Raw genomic sequence first — 20,687 nt, forward strand, 5'->3', positions numbered from 1 at the left:
GTCAGTATACTCTCTTTGTATTTTTGCACAGTTAACCTTCCCTAAAACACTCAGGTTTATTGCATCCTCTTATTGTCATTTTGCCAAAAAAGATGTGTGTCATTACATAAGCATAATATTCTGAATAAGATCTTAGACGTTATCTAACAAATGCATTTTTTTTCTTTTAATGAATACATTTTTACTCTTAATTTTTCCAAAGGCTCAGAAAGAACTATTAGATACTGAGCTGGATCTTCACAAGAGGCTATCCTCAGGAGAAGACACAACAGAGTTACGGAAAAAACTCAGTCAGTTACAGGTTGAGGTGAGAGTTAAGAGGAGTCCCTGACCCCACTACATTTAACATCTCAAATAAATACCTATATTCTTCCTGTCTTTTCTAGGGTTCAGTCTGACAGCATATATTATATTCTACCTTTTGTTGTTGTTCAGGCTGCACGATTAGGTATTTTACCGGTGGGTCGAGGAAAGACCATGTCCTCTCAAGGTCGAGGAAGAGGCAGAGGCCGTGGAGGAAGAGGAAGGGGCTCACTGAATCACATGGTGGTGGACCACCGCCCCAAAGCACTAACAGTTGGGGGATTCATTGAGGAGGAGAAAGATGAATTACTTCAACATTTCTCAGTAAGTTTTTAAAGTAGACAGATGCCAACTATATAAAAGCACTGTAGTCTGCATTTTCTGGCTGCATTCTGTATACATATTAAATGTTTTGTAGATTAGGAAATCAAGTTGTAAAAATTGGGAATTAGCAAATTCTTATTAATACATTTGAAGGTCAAGAAGCAGCGAAGGCTTTGTAATTCCATAACTCCACATAAATGCATTTCTATTGACAAGTTGTTCCAAAGCAAATATTTGAATTTTTTGTTTGTTTGTTTAAGGTTATTTCATGGTTTACCAGGTGTTTATAGTCAGTAAGTAAAAATAATCTGGGATGAAGGCAGAATTCAAAGGAAGAATTTATTAGGATAAGAGACATGTATCGTTTTATTCTGTGTACAGTGGCAACCACTTTTAGATAAACATGCAAATTGAGATTTATTACAGATAACTGTCTTTAATTTGCTCCTTAAACAGAGTATATCCTCTTTCCACTCATTCATTCAGTAAGTACTGTTACTTGTGCTAGAGCATTTTCATACATGATCTCATTTAATCTTAAATAACTATATAAAGTGCATGTGAAATCCCATGTGTACCGATGAGAAAAACTAAAGTTTAAAACTTAGGGATGCGTAGGTGGCTAAGTGGTTGAGTGTCTGCCTTTGGTTCAAGTCGTGATTCCGGGGTCCTGGGATCGAGTCCTGTATCGGGCTCCCCATAGGGAGCTCCCTATGGAGAGCCTGCTTCTCCCTCTGCCTGTATCACTGCCTCTCTGTGTCTCTGAATAAATAAATAAAATCTTTAAATAAATTAAGTAAGTTTAAAACTTAAAAGTGAATCAACCAAGATCATACAGTTAGTAAATGGCAGAACCAAGACAAAAATACTCAGAGTTGACTGTTAACATCTGGGATCCTTACTCTTCAAACAACATTTTTGAGAGAAGATATTTTCAGCCCTATTTATTTTATCTTATTTTATATTTTTTTAGAGAGTGAGCAAATGAGTGTGAGTGGGGGATAGGGCAGAGGGAGAGAGAGAATCTCAAGCAGACTTCCATGTTCAGTGTGCAGTCCGATGCAGGGCTTGATCCCTCAACCCTAAGACCATGACCTGAGCTGAAATCAAGAGTTGGTTGCTCAACTGACTGAGAGGTACCCCCATTTTCAGCCCTATTAACCTGTTAAAGATGGTGAAGGAAATCTTAAAGAGCAAGACTTCCCTCTATGTTTTTTCTTTTCTTTTTTTTTTCTATGTTTTTTTTCTTATTTAGTTTGATGCCCCTTAATCCTTTTTCACTTTGATGTTTAGAGAACTGTGGGTTGTTACAGTATCCAGATATGAGAGCTATGTTGGCTGTACTCTTGGGTGACCACTCAAGCCATTTTCTTTCACCAGTCTGACCACTATTACATATTTTTTTATAAAGTGGGAGATTAGCTTTAAAGTCACTTCCTTGAGGAGTAAAATATGGAGAGGAGCACCACATATGTGTAGGGTATTCTTGAGGCTGGGTGAATGTTGATTTTTGTCTTTTAATGTTGAGCATATAAAATTAATATCTGCTTGCCAAATAAGTTGGGCCTTTACACCTAGCCTCACTTCAGGTGAGGCAGTACTTGAAGCAGAATTGTGGTAAATTTGAATTTGCAGCAAGTTGTAGTTCCAACAACGAGGTCTTCTTTGTTAGGTAGGAGGCTGCATATTATATCCTGAGGGTCACTGAAGACTACATGTAGATGTTTTTAAGTTTTAGCCCACAACTCATGGTCACATGCATGTCTTCCCTTCTCATAAGTAGAATCATTGTGGAGCATCCAATAACCAATTTTCGTGGACATATATTTGATAAGTCTGAAATATGGCATCTGGTTTGTGGAAAGGGGCATGTCCCGACATTTGGGGAAGGAGCAAACAAAGCCAGTGCAGGTGAGGTAACTTCAGGGAAACATTGCCATCAGTTTTGATGGTGTTTTGTTATTTGTTTGTTTTGATAGAGTGCTGTTAGGCTAGAAACACACCTTAGTAACAGATGCTTGAGGCAGTGTAGTATGTTTTCTTTGAAAGAACTACAGAAATCTATGTGCCTAGACAGAATTGTAAATAGATTTAGCAAATGTAAAGGGTAACTCTTCCTTGAGGTGTTTTATATCCCACAAAGGAAGGCAAAGGTAAAATAGTTATTTTCATTATTCTTTTACTGTCCTTAATGATTGTGAATGAACCACGTCTGTATGAAAAGATGGTAAGATGGGTTTTAGTGAAGCTCTTTTGCAGTATGAGGACCTCATTCTGGTGTCCTCCAGTCTATTCTTGTATCCAGTAATCTTCTAAGAATTTATCATAAAGAAATTAATGGTTGTATGCAAATAAGAGCTGTAAGGATGCTAAGTATAGCACCCCGTGTAATAGTAAAAAGGGAACAATCTAAATGCTCGGTGGCATTTTGCTGCTATTGAAAACGTTTTTATTTTTTCATTTTTTATTTTTTTGAAAACGTTTTTAAAGAACAATGAGAAAATTCTCAGGATTGACCTTTAGGTTAAAAAAGATAGGATACAAGATTATACATAAACTTTGAATAAAAGTCCATTAAATTTTTGTTTCTGGGTTGACAGAATTCAAGTTGGATTTTCATGTTTTTCTTTGTGAAGACCTATTTTCTATGCCTTCCAAGTGAACCTATATTACTTTTTAGTCAGACTTTTCTTTTTTTAATGGAAGTTTTCTTTCTTTATTTGAGAGACAGAGAGAAAGCACAAACAAGGTGAGGAGCAGAGAGAGAAGCAGACTGCCCACTGAACAGGGAGGCTGATGTGGGACTTGATCCTGGGACCCTGGGACCATGTTCTAAGCTGGAGGCAGACGTCCAACGGACTGAGCCACCCAGGTGCCCCTAAGTCAGACTTTTTAACATCACATTTACGTTTAGGATGAAATATTAGTGGTTCTTTTTTTTTTTTTTTTAAGATTTTATTTATTAGAGACCACGACAGAGAGTGCATACAAATGGGGGTGGAGGGGCAGAGGGAGAGGAAGAAACAGACTCCTCTGTGAACAGGGAGCCTGATGTTGGACTGGATCCCAGGACCCTGCGATCACGACTTGAGCCAAGGCACGTGCTTAACCTATTGAGCCACCCAGACGCCTCTCTCCTTTACCACGTTTAATAACCTTTTAAAAACATGAAAACCATTCTTAGCTCACAGGCCATCAAAAACAAGGTGCTGGGCCACATTTAGCCTCATGACTGTAGTTTGCAAAGATCCCTGGTATGTGATATCGTATTACTTTATATGTTAAGTAGTTAAGTTAAAAAATATGAAATAGTATTATATAGCATATAAATAGAATTTTAGGGATCCCTGGGTGGCGCAGCGGTTTATCGGCTGCCTTTGGCCCAGGGCGCGATCCTGGAGACCCAGGATCAAGTCCCACGTCGGGCTTCCGGTGCATGGAGCCTGCTTCTCCCTCTGCCTATGTCTCTGCCCCTCTCTCTCTCTCTCTCTGTGTGTATGTGTGTGTGTGACTATCATAAATAAATAAAAATTTAAAAAATTTAAAAAATTAAAAAAAAATAGAATTTTATGTATTTTAAGGGTAAAATCAATGAGTCTGGAAAGAACTTTTTTAAAGAAAGAGTTCTTATATATATCTTTCATTTGACAGAGATCTGAGGATATTAAAGACCTTTATGAAGAATTCCCTCTAAGTATTTAATATTAAACTTTAGGTCAGAAGATGAAAGTTTTAAGTCCTAGAGCCTTGCTTGAGGGCACAGACAGGACAAGAGCTAAGGTACATTCCTTTGCCCCTGATTAAAGAGAGGTTTGTTGAGTTTCAACAGAAGAGTTACTTATACTAAATGTTGGGAATACTTGAACTGCCCTTAGGCATTTTCAAATAGTATGCATTAATCAACTACAAGATTTTTGAACTGTGGTAGTGTGTTTTAGCTACTGGACTCAATGATAGAAGGTGGAACTTTTTTTTCTTCTTCCTGATTAGATTATGAAAGTAATCATGCTTCTCAGGATGTGTTTGGCTGCAAGTAAAACATGAATAACTTGGGAAATGTGAACATTTATTTTCTTTCAAGAAATCTACAAATAGGGAAATTTTACTTTTAATTCAGAAACTCAGACACACAACACCTTTTTATGTTTCTTCTGGTATTTTACTACTAGTACGTTGTTGGCTTTTGTTCTTAGGCCTGTTTCTTCATGGTGTGACACCAGGATGTCTGCATCAACCACAAATGTCGTGGCCTCTAAAAAGAATATCCAAAGGCAAAAAAGAACACTACTTTCTTATGACATTTTAAAAAAAATTATGAGCTAACTTTCCTAGAAAGTATCCCTGCCTCTACCCTACCTCACCCCTGACATGTAGCACTCTCATTCAGCACATGTGCCCTCATGTGTCTTAGTCAGAATTGTCACTTACCCATTTATAAAGTAGTCTCTGTTGAGGAAATTGTTCCCATGATTGAATTAAATCAGTCATGGTTCCATAAGCCAATTGTCCAATCTGAAAACCAAGGTCAGTTAGAATGGAAAGAGATTAAGTAGTTGTTGATTTAGACAACTAAGACAATGTGTTTTTCTTTTATGTTTTTACTTAAATTCCAGTTACTTAACATACAGTGTAATACTAGTTTTAAGTAATTCAACACTTCCATACCACCCAGTGGTAATCACCACAAGTGCCTACCTTTATTCCCATCACTGCTTCACCCATCCCCCACCTACCTCCCTTCTGGTAATTGTCTCTGTAGTTATGAGTCTGTCTCTTGGTTTACCTCACTTTTTTTTTCCTTTGCCCTTTTGTTTTGTTTCCCAAGTTCCACGTATGAGTAAAGTCATATGGTATTTGTCTTCCTCTGACTTATTTTGCTAAGCACAGTACAGTACTCTGTAGTTCTATCCATGTCATTGCAAATGGCAAGATTTCATTCTTTTTTAAAGCTAAATAATATTCCTTTTCTCTCTTTGTGTGTGTGTATACACCACATCTTTATACATTCATCAGTAGATGGACACTTGGGCTGTTTCTATAATTTGGCTATTGTAAATAATGCTGCTATGGATGTCAGAGGCTATGTATCCCTTTGAATTAGTATTTTTGTATTCTTTGGTTAAATACCCAGTAGTGTGCTTGCTAGATCATAGGGTAATTCTCTTTTGTAGGGGCAGAGGTGTAGTTATATTTTTAACTTTGTGGGGGAACCTCCATACTTACTGCCCCAGTGTGCATTTCCTCCAGTAGTGCAAGAGGCTTCCTCTTTTACCACATCCTTGCCAATACCTGTTGTTTCTTGTATTGATTTTAGCCATTTTGACAGGTATAAAGTTACATTTCATTATAGTTTTGATGTGCATTTCCCTGATAAGTAATGGTGAGCATCTTTTTGTGTGTCTGTTGGCCATTTGGATGTCTCTTTGGAGAAAAGTCCGTTTATGTCTTTTGCCCATTTTTAAATTGGATTATTTGTTCTGGGGTGTGTGTGTGTATTAAATTTTATAAGTTCTTTATGTATTTTGGATGCTAACCCTTTATTGAATATGTCATTTGCAAATATCTTCAGGTTGCCTTTTAGCTATGTTGATTGTTTCCTTCGTTGTGCAGAGGCTTTTTATTTTGGTGTAGTCCCTGTAGGTTATATTTTTGCTGTTTTTTTCCTTGCCTTGGGAGACCTATCTAGAAAACATTGCTACAGCTGATATCAGAGAAATTGCTGCGTCTGCTCTCCTCCAGGATTTTTACGTTTTCAGGTCTCACATTTAGGTCTTTAATCCATTTTGAGTTTATTTATGTTTTTGGTGAAAGAGTGGTTTCGTTTCATTCTTTTGCAAAACAGTGTCTTCCGTGATTATTCATTGAAGAAAACTTGGAAAATATTCAGTTACAGAAAAAAGAAAATTTTAAGTACCTACGATTCTTTTGAAAGGAATTAGTTTTTATTTTCTTAAAAGTTACATGTGTACGTCATTTGAAGACTCAAATGAACTTAACATTCACAGAATTGTTAAACATTCTCCTACTCTATTTCTCACCATTTTATATTCTTCAAGGATGTCTACTTTTAAAATCTTTTAGCTGTTTTTTTTTTCTTCTTCTTCTTCTTCTTTTTTTTTTTTAAGATTTTATTTATTTATTCATGAGAGACACTGGCAGAGGGAGAAGCAGGCTCCATGCAGGGAGCCGGACGTGGAACTTGATCCTGGGACTCCAGGATCACGCCCTGGATCGAAGGCAGGCGCTCAACCGCTGAGCCACCCAGGGATCCCCTATTTTTTTCATTTTTAAATAATAAGATTTTACTGTTACTTCTTGATTTTTTTTTTTTTAATTGTAAGCATTGTATATTGACAATCCTTTTGCTTTTTTAGCTCCCCAGTTTTTTGGCTTTGTTGTATTCTCTTTTCTTATGTATTTATGCCTTTACAAAATATCATTGCATACTCTGGATGCAATGTAGTCTGCAGCCAGAGAGCATTTTGAGTCTTAAGTGAGAAGTGTAGAAGTCAGTTTCTGTACCCTCAAAAATATGTATGATATTCATTGAAATTTTTGTGTTCTTACTGGCAAGAACCTCTAATTTGTCGGCTCCTTCATTCCTGGAACTTCATATAAGACAATGGATTACTTCTGCTGTAAATACTAAAGATTTCTCACATTTGGTTAGCTTTTCCTTATAGTTGTCTACATAGGGATTTTACTTTCTCCCATCTTCCACGTGTGTGGAAATGTATTTGAGAGTTTTACTGTATAAGAAAGTGATAACTTAATTGTTTGACAAGTAATGTGCCTTTGTGTTTGCCAGAACAGAAGTTACTCGTTCTCTGGATTTAACATTCAGAGAAAATTTTCTGAATAGCACTTTGTGTTTGCCCTTCTTTAGATTGTTTAAAAATTTTTTTAGTAATGGTAGCTTTTTGTGAACTACTGATATTTACTACGACTTGGCAGCTAGAGTGTTTCCACTCTAATATATATCTTACTGGATTTGGCGATTTTGAGTGGAATAATTTGTTATGCAGGACAGTCCTGTACATGTCAATACCTTTAGCACTCCTGTTAAATGCCAGAAAGTGCTCTTCAATCTTGTGACAACCCAACATGCCCCCAGAGTAATCTTACTGTCATTATATGTTTATATGTTAAATATTTAGGGATCCCTGGGTGGCGCAGCGGTTTAGCGCCTGCCTTTGGCCCAGGGCACGATCCTGGAGACCCAGGATCGAATCCCACGTCGGGCTCCCGGTGCATGGAGCCTGCTTCTCCCTCTGCCTGTGTCTCTGCCTCTCTCTCTCTCTCTGTGTGACTATCATAAATAAAAAATTTAAAAAAAAAAATGTTATATGTTAAGTATTTAACATTGGTTTTATAACCCTTTTTTTTACATTGGTTGTAAGAGTGAGATGATTAGATCAAAGGCATACATATTTAAAATTGGGGGACAGCTTGCCGAATAACCCTCCAGGAATGTTATACTAAACTTGTGACAGTGGATAAGAGCACATTTTTGCCTGTATCTTCAATAGCACTTGAGTTTTGTTTTTTCATATTTGCTAGTCAGGTGACTGATGAATGATGACTGACAGAATTGGCATTAGTTTCTGATCTGGGAAAATGGTTGGGCTAGATAAATTTCTGAGTAACTTGTGCCTTTTAGGTTCCAAGTACTTTTCTGGGTTACTGGATATAACTTCATTGATTTTTCTCATATTCACATATATGTTGGTATATATTATTTTATTTGAATTACCTTATTATATTTTGAGGGGCAGCACACATGTACAAAGTGTAGAAGAAATGAAAGTATATGCAGTGAAAACTAAGGTTTCCTTCTATACCCAGTCACTTCGTTTCACTTGCCATTTATTGTTATCTGTTTCTTATGTATCTTCTCAAAGATAATCTTTCTGTATATATGTGTTATTTTGTCTCTAACACAAATGGTGGTATGATACACAGTACTCTTTTGTATGTGTACTTTTCATTTAATATGTATTAGAATGTTATTAGAGATTATGCTATTTTGGTACACTTGGTGTTGCCCTGTTCTTTTTAATGGCTGCATGGTATTTCATTGCATAGATGTACCACACTGGATTTAAATAGTCCTGTAGTGATGGACATCTAATTATTCCCTAGTATTTCATTATCTCATGCCATATTTTAGACATGTGTGTTAGATAATATATATAGGGGTATAGAAAAATTATGTATTTTAATAGCTGTGTGGTATTTTAGAGGCCAGATTTAAATTTGTTAAAGTACTTTTTAATAAAAAAATGAGGGGATCTCTGGGTGGCGCAGCGGTTTGGCGCCTGCCTTTGGCCCAGGGTGCAATCCTGGAGACCCGGGATCAAATCCCACGTCGGGCTCCCGGTGCATGGAGCCTGCTTCTCCCTCTGCCTGTGTCTTTGCCTCTTTCTCTCTCTCTGTGTGACTATCATAAAAAAATAAAATAAAATAAAATATTAAAAAAAAATGAGTACATGCAAATGGTTAAAAATATGGTTAATAAGAAGTAAGGATCTTCCCTTTTCTTGATCTGTGTCCTCTTAAAAGGTAGTATTCTTAGATATCCTTATAGAAAAAATTATGAATATAAAAATCCATACACAAAGTCTCTAACTTAAAAAAATTTACTAGAGTGGGTTTATAAATACAGAGCTGCATTTCAGGCCTTGCTTCATTAACATAAATAGCTATTTGGTGTTTTCTTAAAATTATAAGGATAATACTCAAAGTATTTACTGGGGGGTCATCCCTGGGTGGCGCAGCGGTTTGGCGCCTGCCTTTGGCCCAGGGCGCGATCCTGGAGACCCGGGATCGAATCCCACGTCGGGCTCCCGGTGCATGGAGCCTGCTTCTCCCTCTGCCTGTGTCTCTGCCTCTCTCTCTCTCTCTCTCTCTGTGACTATCATAAATAAATAAAAATTTAAAAAAAAATAAAAAAAATATTTACTGGGGGATCCCTGGGTGGCTCAGCGGTTTTAACGCCTGCCTTCAGCCCAGGGTGTGATCCTGGGGTCCTGGGATTGAGTCCCACATGGGGCTCCCTGCATGGAGCCTGCTTCTCCCTCTCCCTCTCCCTCTCCCTCTCCCTCTCCCTCTCCCTCTCCCTCTCCCTCTCCCTCTGCCTGTGCCTCTGCCTCTCTCTCTCTCTCTCTCTCATGAATAGATAAATAAATAAAATATTTTTAAAAAATAAAGTATTTACTGAAGCAAATGATATGTAACAAGCATATATAGTTTAATGATTTATTGAAGGTAACCTTCCATATTCCTACCTATTCAAGAAAAAGAATATTCACAGCTGCCCAAAAGTCCATTCTGCCCCTTTCCAGTCACTGTTTTCTCCTTAGAAAAGTGACCATTATCCTTACTTTATGATAATTACCTCCTTGCTTTTGTTACACAGTTGATCCTCCCTATTCATGGGTTTTGTATTTGCACATTAACCTATCTAGTAAAATTATTTGTAAGATCAAAAATTCGACGGTCAAGGTACTTCTGTGGTCATTTTCAGACTTTGGCAGAGCTGTGAAAATGAGTTCCGGATGCACGCGTTCACAGCTGAAATCAAATAAGGTGACACTCTGCCTTGTTTCATCTCTCATACTGTAAAAAGCTGTCCTTTTGCAGTCTATTTGATACCCCATTTTTCCTCATTTTTGTGTTTTTCATTGGTGATTTGACTATTTGAAATGCTTTCCCAAGTATAATTCTCAAGTGCTATGTCAAAAGTTCAAGAAGGCTATGATGTGCCTTATAGTAAAAATAGGTGTGTTATGTAAGCTTTTTCAGGCATGAGTGCTTTTGGCTATGAGTTTAATCTCAGTGAATCAACAGTATATTTTAAAAATAAGGTGTCTTTAAACATAAAAACAAGGTTTTGTATTGATTAGTTGAATGTTTTGACCAGAGGCTCATAGGAACCTGACCCTCTCTTTGCCTTAGGAACAGTGGTTTGGTATTTACTAATTCAGTGCTTGCAATCAGCTTCATGCAACTAGGGCAAATAGAATCAACTCTAGTTTTATCACCTAAATGTGCTTTCCTAAAGATGACAATATTATTATTCTGCCTATTTTAAACATTTATATGAATGGAACTACACAGTCTATATTCTTTTGTGGGTTTTTTTTTTCTTTAAAATTATGTTTCTTTCATATCACCTGTAACAGTTTTCCATTTTTATTCCTCTATAATTTTCAGTTGTGTAAATAAAACACAATTTATTCCTTAGTTCTCTTGTGGTGGATAAGTATTTGGGTATTTTCACTTTATGAACATTATTGATAGGAGTATTCTTTTAGATCTTTCAGTGTATATGTGTACAGAGTTTTGTTGGATATGTGTGGAAGTATTGAGTGAACTACATCAATTTCATTAATGTAGAGCCCTGTCAGTAGTGTGTGAAAATTCTTGTCTTAGTATTATTAAAATATATCTTTATTCTAATCATTCATCTTGTTTATTGTTGTAGATTAGATTGTGGGAGTTATATATTCTTAATTTCTGACTGCATACAAATTAAATTTCTAATTCTTCCTTCAGTAATTTATGTGCAGTACATATTAATGCTCTAAAATTCCTTCTGGAGGACAGAACTGCTACCATCTTTGGAGGGCAACCCAGTAAATATAGGTTAAAAAATCTCCATCACTCTCTGTTTATAAAAACTGACAGATCTTTTTTAAAATTTCAAATAACAAAGTCTAAGGATCTAACATATTACATGGTGACTGTAGTTGAAAACACTGTATTATATAATTGAAGTTTGCTAAGAGAGTAGAACTCAAATACTCTCACCAGAAAAAAGTTAAATAGGTGAGGTGAAGAATGTGTTGTTAATGAACTGGGTAGGGAAAATCTTTCCACTCTGCATCTGTGTATCAGATCATCCTGTTTACACTTATCCTACAGTTATCCTACAGTTACAGATATCCTAGTTTTGTCAGTTTTATCTCAGTAATGCTGGAAAGAATTGAGATAATACTGAAGTGAATGAACAGTGAAAAGGTCTTTGTCTAATTGGGCTATGTACTATGTTAAAAGAATAAGGGCAAAAGATGTGTACTACACAAATTACCAGATTTTTCTCTGGATTTAATGAGATCTAATTGACATACAACATTGTATTAGTTTAAGGTATACAACATAATGCTTTGATATATGTACTTATAGTGAAAGGATTACTAAAATAAGTGCAGTTAACATTTGTCACCTCACATAGAATTCTTTTTTTCCTTGTGATGAGATCTACTCTCTTAGCAACCAACTGATTTTTAAAAGATGGTAAATGTATATTTGAATGGAACCATTTTGATATATCAGTTTAGTGTGTCTCGTAAGTTAAAATACTTGGTATCAGGTTATAAAGATGTAGCCCCCACAGGGATAGTAGAGTTTTTCCTTAGATCACAGACTGATATCTATGCAGATAGTACTTGACTGATGATGGATCTGGCTTAACATACATTCTAAACATGCAGTGATCTGAGTGTTCTTTGGAAACATTTGGCAAATGCTTACTGACACTTAACATTTTCCTAGAAAAACTAGAGTGAATCCCCCCCCCCCCCCCCGTATTTAAAAGAACCTTTTCTATTGTATTTTTCAGGATTGAACCCAGAATTGGGAATATTCTGCAGTCTAGCATCATTGATAGAAAAGCTGTAGGAATGACTGAGCTTTCACTTTAATGAAACTTTGGGTCCCTATTCTTTTGTCTCTTTTGCTTTGTGTTTAAAATATTTACTTTCTCTTAATGAAATTTCTTGGGAAAGAAGAAATTGGATGGTAGTGCCAAGAAATACATTTGAAACTGAGCACTTTTACCTTGAGTTAGGAGAGTAGGTGTTTTAACATTTGTTGAATGCATAGAATGGCTAAATACTTGTCCTTGTTGTATGGCATTTCAGAAGAGGAAATGGGAATAGTTTTTATCAACTATGGGTAAGGCTCTCTGAGATGCTGTGACATCATTAGGCATTTAAAAAACTATACTTTTAGGTTTTCAGTTTATGTAAATTATCAAAGCTAAAGGCCACTAATCATGTTAAGATAATATTTGTTGTTTTCATCATGACTTTTGTAAGTGGAGTGGCAGTATAATTTATCATCTAAACCAAGACAAATTCTAAAGTTAACATGACATAAATACAAGTCATAGACTACCTGGGCAAAATAATACATGTGATTCTTTAATTAAAAGGGACTTCAGAGTTGCTGGGGTGGGGGGCGGGGGGCAGAGGATGGGTTAATAGGCTGATGGGAATTAAGGAGGGCACGTGCTATAATGAGCACTGGGTGTTATATGCAATGGATGAATAACTGAACTATACACCTGAAACTAATGATACACTCTATGTTAACTAATTGAATTTAAGTAAGTTAAAAAGGTGGGGGAGGCTTTAGTTTTTATGGCTGTTACTGGAGATTGTGTATAGATCCACTTTAACATTTTCCTCCCCAAGTCATTACACTTTTTAAGTAGAATACAATTTGAATTCAGACTTCTGTGTTTTTCTAAAATCTATTCCAGACTGCAAACCAAGGGTCAAAATTCAAAGACCGTCGGCTACAAATATCATGGCACAAGGCCAAGGTGCCTTCTGTATCCACTGAGACTGAGGAAGAAGAAGTCAAGGAGGAGGTAAATTTAATGATTGAAAATAAATACTGAATTAGTTTCTCAGCTAGTATTTTTCTTAACATTAAATAAAATTCCTTTTTAACATGCAGTAACTTAAGACTAGTTACAAGCTTACTAAAGAATCAGAATACTTGTAGACATAAAAAGCTCTTTGGGGAGGATATTTTCTGGCATAGGAGAGAATTCTTTTTTCTTTTTTTGCATTTATTTTGGCTTAATTTGAGCTCTAGAAATTTTTATTCTGGTGAGGACATGGATTACATGAATGAATTACATTTTAGCTGGTTGTTTTAGCTTTTGTTTATTCATGTTCCATAAGTAATAGATGTAGAGTTTCTTATTTTAATACCTTCTGTGTGCAGTTAATTAAAATGAGAATAAGGAAGTAGGACATAAAAGGGAAAAAATAGGAAAACCAAGAACTATAATAGAACCACTGAATGATGAAACTCTTAAAATACATGAAAAATAATTTTGCTTCTTTACTCCTTTTTTTTTTTTTAAGATTTTATTTATTCATGAGAGAGACAGAGAGAGAGAGGCAGAGACACAGGCAGAGAGAGAAGCAGGCTCTGTGCAGGGAGCCTGATGTGGGACTCTTCCAGGCTCTCCAGGATCATGCTCTGGGCCAAAGGCGGCACTAAACTGCTGAGCCACCTGGGCTGCCCTTCACTCCTATTTCTAATTTGTTTATTTAAATGGGCACGTAGCGAACATTGTGAGTTTTCTTGATTCATTGTAATTTTGGCTTTAAAAAATGTTAAAAAGGGCAGCCCCGGTGGCTCAGTGGTTTAGCGCCGCCTTCAGCCCAGGGCATGATCCTGGAGACCGGGGATCAAGTCCCATGTCAGGCTCCCTGCATGGAGCTTGCTTCTCCCTCTCTCTCTCTCTGTCTGTCTCTCATGAATAAATAAATAAAATTTTAAAAAATAAATAAAAGATGTTAGTATATAAGGATGGAAATTTTGGCATCATTGGGAAATTGGTATGTTCTCCATCATAGATAATTGGTTATTGAAAGAAAGGTTTAGGAACTTGATCATTTATTTTCCTTCTTTTTAAGTTAATGGAATAAAATGAATTTAAATGTATTTAATTTTATTAATAAACTGATTTTATCAAAAACATTTCATAGATTTTTTTCATTTTTCCTACTAAACATTCATATATTATTTTCTTTATTTTCCTGATGATATTAGAATGGAAATCTATTAAAACTAGTGAAATTAGCAAGAGGAGGAGAATATGTATATTAAAAAACTTTTATGGGTGTTTTTGTCCTGAAGGATACTCTCTGAGTACATCACTTGTAAATTCAGCCTGGGTTTTGTATACTAATCTATTTGTCCTTTTTGCCTAATAACTTACCTTTCTTATACCACTAAGCAGATTTTACTCTCTCTTTCTTTAGGAAACAGAAACCTCAGATTTGTTTTTGCATGATGATGATGATGAAGATGAAGATGAATATGAATCTCGTTCATGGCGAAGATGAAATCTGATGCGAGCTGTATAGTTTTTAGGAATATTGTTTAGAAGAACAACTTTTTAAAATTATTTAAAGAAGTCAATGAGCCAAAAATTTTTTTTATTTTTCTTTTCCACACAGTAGGTTTAAGGACAGCAAGTTTGCTATTTAAACACATCTCATAACTGTTCATGATATTAAAGCACCAAAGGCCTAGTGACTTTTACACAGTTGTGAAGATCCACAGGAATGATACGGATAATCTCTAGAGCCTTACTTTCCACACCACCTGTTTTGTTGCTATTGGTGTTGGATTATGATGTAAATGACAGGGTGTTCAGAAATTTTATTTTGGATTATAATCTGCTGATAAAATTTCATTAAATGTCAAAATCGCCTGGAATCTCTTAACTCTCAGCTATTATGAATGGGTCCGCCAGACAGAAGGAGATGTTTGTAATTAAAATACCCTTTTGCTTTCAAGACTTGTCTTGGAAGAAGAAAAGTAAATTTATTTTAATTTTTTTTACAGTGGAGGAGCCCAGTTTGTATTCAATCTAAATTTTTGATGGGGGGTGGGGTGTTTATGTGCAGTACAAGGACTATTTTAGTGTAAATCATAACAAACTCTGTATTCTTAAATTCTATAAGGCAATGGTAGCTAGCTCCATGGTGTTTCCATTCTGTCATTATATTAACTGTCCTGGACTTAATGCTACTGATCCTTAGTTTGCTTTGAAATTAGTGAGTATTGGTTCAGTTGGTCCTCTTTAAAAATATTTTCAATGTAAAAGGCTTTCACCTCTTGCCCCTTCTTCTTGTCCCCACTTACTCCTGCCTTTTTATTAATAGCCCCAACTTACCCACTGCTGAGATAAAGGATTCTTTTGGCCCTCCAAAAGTCAGTCCCCAATAAAAAGTTTAAACCAGCACCTTGATAAATAAGTGATGTTTTGATGAGAATAATGGAAGGTTTGCGGGGAAGAGAGAGTCACCAGCTTTTCTTTTTTCTTTTTGACGCTTCAGTTTAGTTAATAGTTATATAAAAAGGGTTAAAAAGTGTCTGAAATTCTTTTCCTAAATTTAAACCATGATGGTGAGGTGACTGGGGATAGGGTGGGAGTGGGGTTGGGTGGGGTAGGGGAATGGGGATGGGATGCTAGTAATAAATGGGAGTCATAACTTGACTTTGATCAGATGACTTTATATTTTCATAATTTTGTAGCTTGTTGCTATCCATAAACATATGCATCCTTCAATAGGCAGTTTCCTTCACTGTGTGCATTTTTACTGTACACTGTATAGAGTAGAGTATCTGTTAAGTAAAATATATATGTAAATTTATGTCCTTGTGTTCTGAATGTTAGATGGAAAAGCAGAGGAGCAACACTACACTGTATTGACCCCTGGGAAAATAAAATGATTAATGTACATAGGATGTCACTTTTTCAAGGATATACACATCTATGTTTTTATATATGTGTGGTGTGAAAATTTGAAACTTCCTGTTGGCTTCAGAAGGTTCTTGGTGATCACTATGTCAAGGATTTTGTTTCCTGAGGTAAAGGCTGTTTCTCAAAATAGAAACTGTTCGCTAAGAAACCTAAAACCATCAGGACTCTAGATTTACTTAGCTGTAAGAAGTTAAATCCCACGTTCTGATTATCTTTTTTCTCTTCCACTTATTTTCCTGGAATGATGTATCAAACCAGGATCATTTTTAAGTTCATGTAATTCTCCCTTCACAATAATAAGGACTTCCTTTTTCTAGGTTATTATTATATTTCTGATAACACTGAAGCTAAAATAAGCTCATAAAAGAAGGAAAACCTTACAAGGGGGTACCCAGAATAAGCAATCTTGCTCCTTCCTCCATCATCTCTAATGAAATTTTGATGTCTGTGGCTCAGTCGGTATATATTTTGAAAGATTCATTGTGGTGAATATTTTGAGTCCTGACAGTTTAAACGTGATAGAGGGAACAAAGGATTTATATATTTTTTGTACAAAGTTTTTTCTTAAACTGTATAATTTTGTAAATAATTTGTTTGGTTTTTTTGTGTACTAAAACTACCAGCGTATAGATTTCAATAAGAATTGTTGTATTTTTGTATTTGGAAACTGAAAATTACAGTAAATTAATGGAGCTGTAAGAGAAAATTTTCAGTAGACAGTTCAGAATGAGATTCCTTTTCATATGATTTTTTAACTTCAAAATTGACATCATATTACTCTCCGTATAGAGAGAGAGAGGAAGATTTATTTGACTTTTTAGTTACTGGGGGAGAGAGGATGAAAGAAAAGGGTGTTCAAGGAAAGAATAGACAGACACTGTTTCCAGGAAGATTGAGGCCCTTTCTATAAAATACAGTTTTCAATACACCTTAAAATTGGACTAAAATAATTTTAAAATGTCCTAAGATTTCTATAACATGTTTGATTCTCCAAAGTGAATTCCAAAAAGAGGTTAAATATAATACTAGAAAATTTGGTTAAGGTTAGCATAAAACTGTTGAATGTATATAATTTTTTTCCTTTAGGATTTTTTTACCCCCACCCTCAAATCCCCAAGCTTTAGAATTTCTCTTTAAAGGGGGTAACTACCATGACTTGTTTTCCTGGCATCTTCCCTTAGAGAAATAACATACTCCTTCTGAGGCAAATTTTGTTCTTTTTAATGAGTATGACATCTAAGAAGCTGATGAGCAATAACAGCCACCGGTCCGGTCTGGCTACTAGCTTAGTCTGGTTGGCTAGTGGATTGCTACCCAGGCTTAATAAGGTAACTCTAGGGAATGCAGTTTCCTTCACTTTCTTCATGTTTATCGGGAAGACATTGTTACCAGCTAAGATGGTAAATTGGGAAACAGTCTTGTTAAGGTAGGTCCGTGGTGATGGATCATTATTTCAAAAAGAAGAAAAAAATCATGTGAAAAGGAATAGTGGTTCCTCTTGATGTATAGTATGCCTGTATTATAGTTTTTACAAAATTGTGAACTTGTGTAATAGTATAATAGGAGATATTGTTGAATTTCTAACTGTTTATACATTTAAATTCATATCTGTAATGTTTGTTTTACCGATTACAATCTGAATTTCTAAGAAGCATGTTGACTTTTGCAATAAAGATGCAATATGGAATGGTTCACAATTGGAAAAAAAAAAGAAAAGAAAAAAGATAAAAGTATTACAAATTTAAAATTGGAAAATTTATGAACCATTCCAAAAATTCTAACAATCACCAAAAGAGCTGTAATTCTGGCTTGTTCTGGAAAGAAAGAAAATGTGTGTGTATGCTTGTTTGTATGTGAGAACGAGTGAGCAGTGGATATGATGCCTGTGTGCTCATGTTGGGTTTCACGTACATGAGAGAATGCACTCAATGTGAATTTGGGTACCAAAGTCTTGGCTATTCAAAATTCAATGAATTCAGGAAGATGTAATGAACAAGGCGGTCTTAAAAATGAATGAGAAAGGTATTGAAGCGTTAGCTGTAAGTAACCTTGGATAGCCATATTTTGTACGTGGATGGGTCTTGGTGTCCCAAATACAAAAGCACAAACAATTTTATGAAAACAACTACTTAATGTTACCTCGAGATTATTCAGTATGACTACCAATGAATAGGAGGGATATTTTCCTTAAGTCGAATAGAGAAAAGGGAAAGAACACCTTAAAGAGAAGACCTAAAGATAGGGCAGCCCTAATTGTGATGAGTATTTTTGTAAGGAATAACAGGCGAAGGAAGCGATGTTTAATAACCCTGATGACTGGATGTTGATGAGAAAAGGAGGTCTATCACTTGGACTTATTTTCTCATTTTAAAAATTGCTTTTCTTATCATTATAAAATTCCCTTTCAAATCATTAGGCATTGTCTATGAAGAATTCTTTAAATCTCAGCTTCTCTGGGAAAATACTAAAAAATGGGAAGAATTCCATTTTCATTATTTTCAAATAAATTTTATCTGTATTTTATGAATTAAGTAAATGGCAAGGTCTGCGTGACCATTTGTTTTGAATAACCTACATCATGCTTATAATAAATTAGTTCCTGGATGTTTGGAGGGGGCCAAGCATACTTCTAAACGGAGTTATATCTGTTTAATGGTAACAAGGCAAATATTTTGCTACAGTGGAGCTCTCATTGGCAAATTACTGGTTTTATGTGATTTTATTTTTATTTATTTATTTATTTATTTATTTATTTATTTATTTATTTATTTTACTGATTTTGAAAATGTCAATTTTCTAAAGCCAAGGATAAATTTTGAATCACAAGTTCCAGTGTACTGTCAAGCCTGGATCTAATTATGTTACTGGAAACTCAAGGTGTGATTGTCAACATGTGGGATCATTTTAGATGAGAGTCAGGATTGCTCTAAATACATGAGCCAAACAATGTTGGCAGGGCACTTTTTTTTTTTTTCAGTTTTAGTCTCAAATATCTATGTGAGGGGCTAACAAAGAGCCAAAAAAAAAACCCCGCGGTAGTGCTATTGCTTGTGTTTTGAATCACCATTTGTGCTATATTGATCTTACTGCCAAGTGATCTCCTTTCTACAGGATCATCTACCATTTGGCCTCTTAACCTGATTCTGCATTCAACCTTAGGTTAACTAAACCATCCTAGCATTCTGATACAGGTGACTTGATACAGTTGAAATTAAGGTCAGAATAGTGTTTGATGATTGTTTGCAAAGTATTTGTAGTTTGAGCCTACTCTTGAGCATCTGCAATTTTTTTTTTTGTGATGATGGTGATTAAACATGATAAACTGTGCTGTTATTTTTTTATTTTATCTTTAATGAAAGGAGCAAGGGAAGAAGGCCTTAATTTAATACTCTATTAGCTTGTTTTCAATGAAAATGGGCCTGTGTTTCCAACAGCACTTCAGTTTTCCAACCAATTCATAGAGTTCCACTACCGTGGTATAATGATCCATTAGTTTTTAAAATAATAGAGTCTATTTAATATAGACTTGATATTTTCTTTTTTAAGATTTTATTCATGATAGAGAGAGAGAGAGGCAGAGACACAGGCAGAGGGTGAAGCAGGTTCCATGCAGGGAGCTCGACGTGGGACTCCATCCTGGGTTTCCAGGATCACACCCTGGGCTGAAGGCGGTGCTAAACTGCTGGGCCACCAGGGCTGCCCCTAGACTTGATACTTCAAAATTTTTCTTTACTCAATCCTTTTTTGGGGTGTAGAAGCATGAAAACAAGCCTTTCAGTGACCCTAGCCATGTTTCTGTTGATTTTCTTAACACTGCTTTGTGAAAATTTCATAAAAGTGGATGTCGGTCAATAGTTTTCTGAAGTTCTTGTGCTTCCTTCTCTTGGTTTGCCCTCAGGCAGCTATTACTGCAAAATACGGATATATATTTTCCTGATGTTAAATGAAATTAGATACTAAGGGCTAATACAGACCTTGATAAATTCATCTGGTTTCTTGATTTGGCTTCAGGAATGAGGCTGTGCATACGTTCAGTTTATGTTTTTGGATCATAAAAACTGCCTATTTATGTATGTTAAATACCTGTTCCTCTACGAACTTGAGTCCTAGTTTCTGAACAAAAGGATTATTTATTGTTGGGTTGAGGTTTTTAACATATAGAGCCTGTAGGGGGCTCCAGATGGCAAACTGTGGTTGGCCTTAGAGCAGTGAAAATCCTTCACAGCAACTCCCAGTGAAAAACATTTTGCATTGTGACCTTGTGTGTGTGTGTGTGTGAGTGCGCGCGCGCTCACACACACACACACACACACACACACACACACACGAAAGAAAAATTTACCGAACAATATGTACCCTTACTATCCAGTATGCGCCTGGTATTTTTTTATTCTATTAAAAATTCTTGTCAGCACCCAATTCTTGTCAACAGCCAAAATTTGGCTTTTGGAACTGCAGTTTGGAAAACAGTAGCCTTTTG

The 20,687-nt window shown here is 35.7% G+C and overlaps 1 protein-coding gene across 4 annotated transcripts in view; it reads left to right on the forward strand.

The window, feature by feature from the left end:
* Positions 1 to 18,000, forward strand: part of RBM27 (RNA binding motif protein 27) — a 74,052-nt gene extending 56,052 nt beyond the window's left edge. For all 4 annotated transcript variants that reach the window (XM_072826355.1, XM_072826357.1, XM_072826356.1 and 1 more), the window contains 4 exons: positions 203 to 307; positions 436 to 627; positions 13,175 to 13,285; positions 14,697 to 18,000. In XM_072826355.1, coding sequence (XP_072682456.1) covers positions 203 to 307; positions 436 to 627; positions 13,175 to 13,285; positions 14,697 to 14,780 — 492 coding nt within the window. In that variant the 3' untranslated portion in view covers positions 14,781 to 18,000. The remainder of the gene's footprint in view (positions 1 to 202; positions 308 to 435; positions 628 to 13,174; positions 13,286 to 14,696) is intronic.
* The last annotated feature ends 2,687 nt before the right edge of the window (positions 18,001 to 20,687 follow it).

Source organism: Canis lupus, chromosome 5 (genome assembly GCF_048164855.1).
Source record: "Canis lupus baileyi chromosome 5, mCanLup2.hap1, whole genome shotgun sequence".
Classification (NCBI taxonomy): domain Eukaryota; kingdom Metazoa; phylum Chordata; class Mammalia; order Carnivora; family Canidae; genus Canis; species Canis lupus.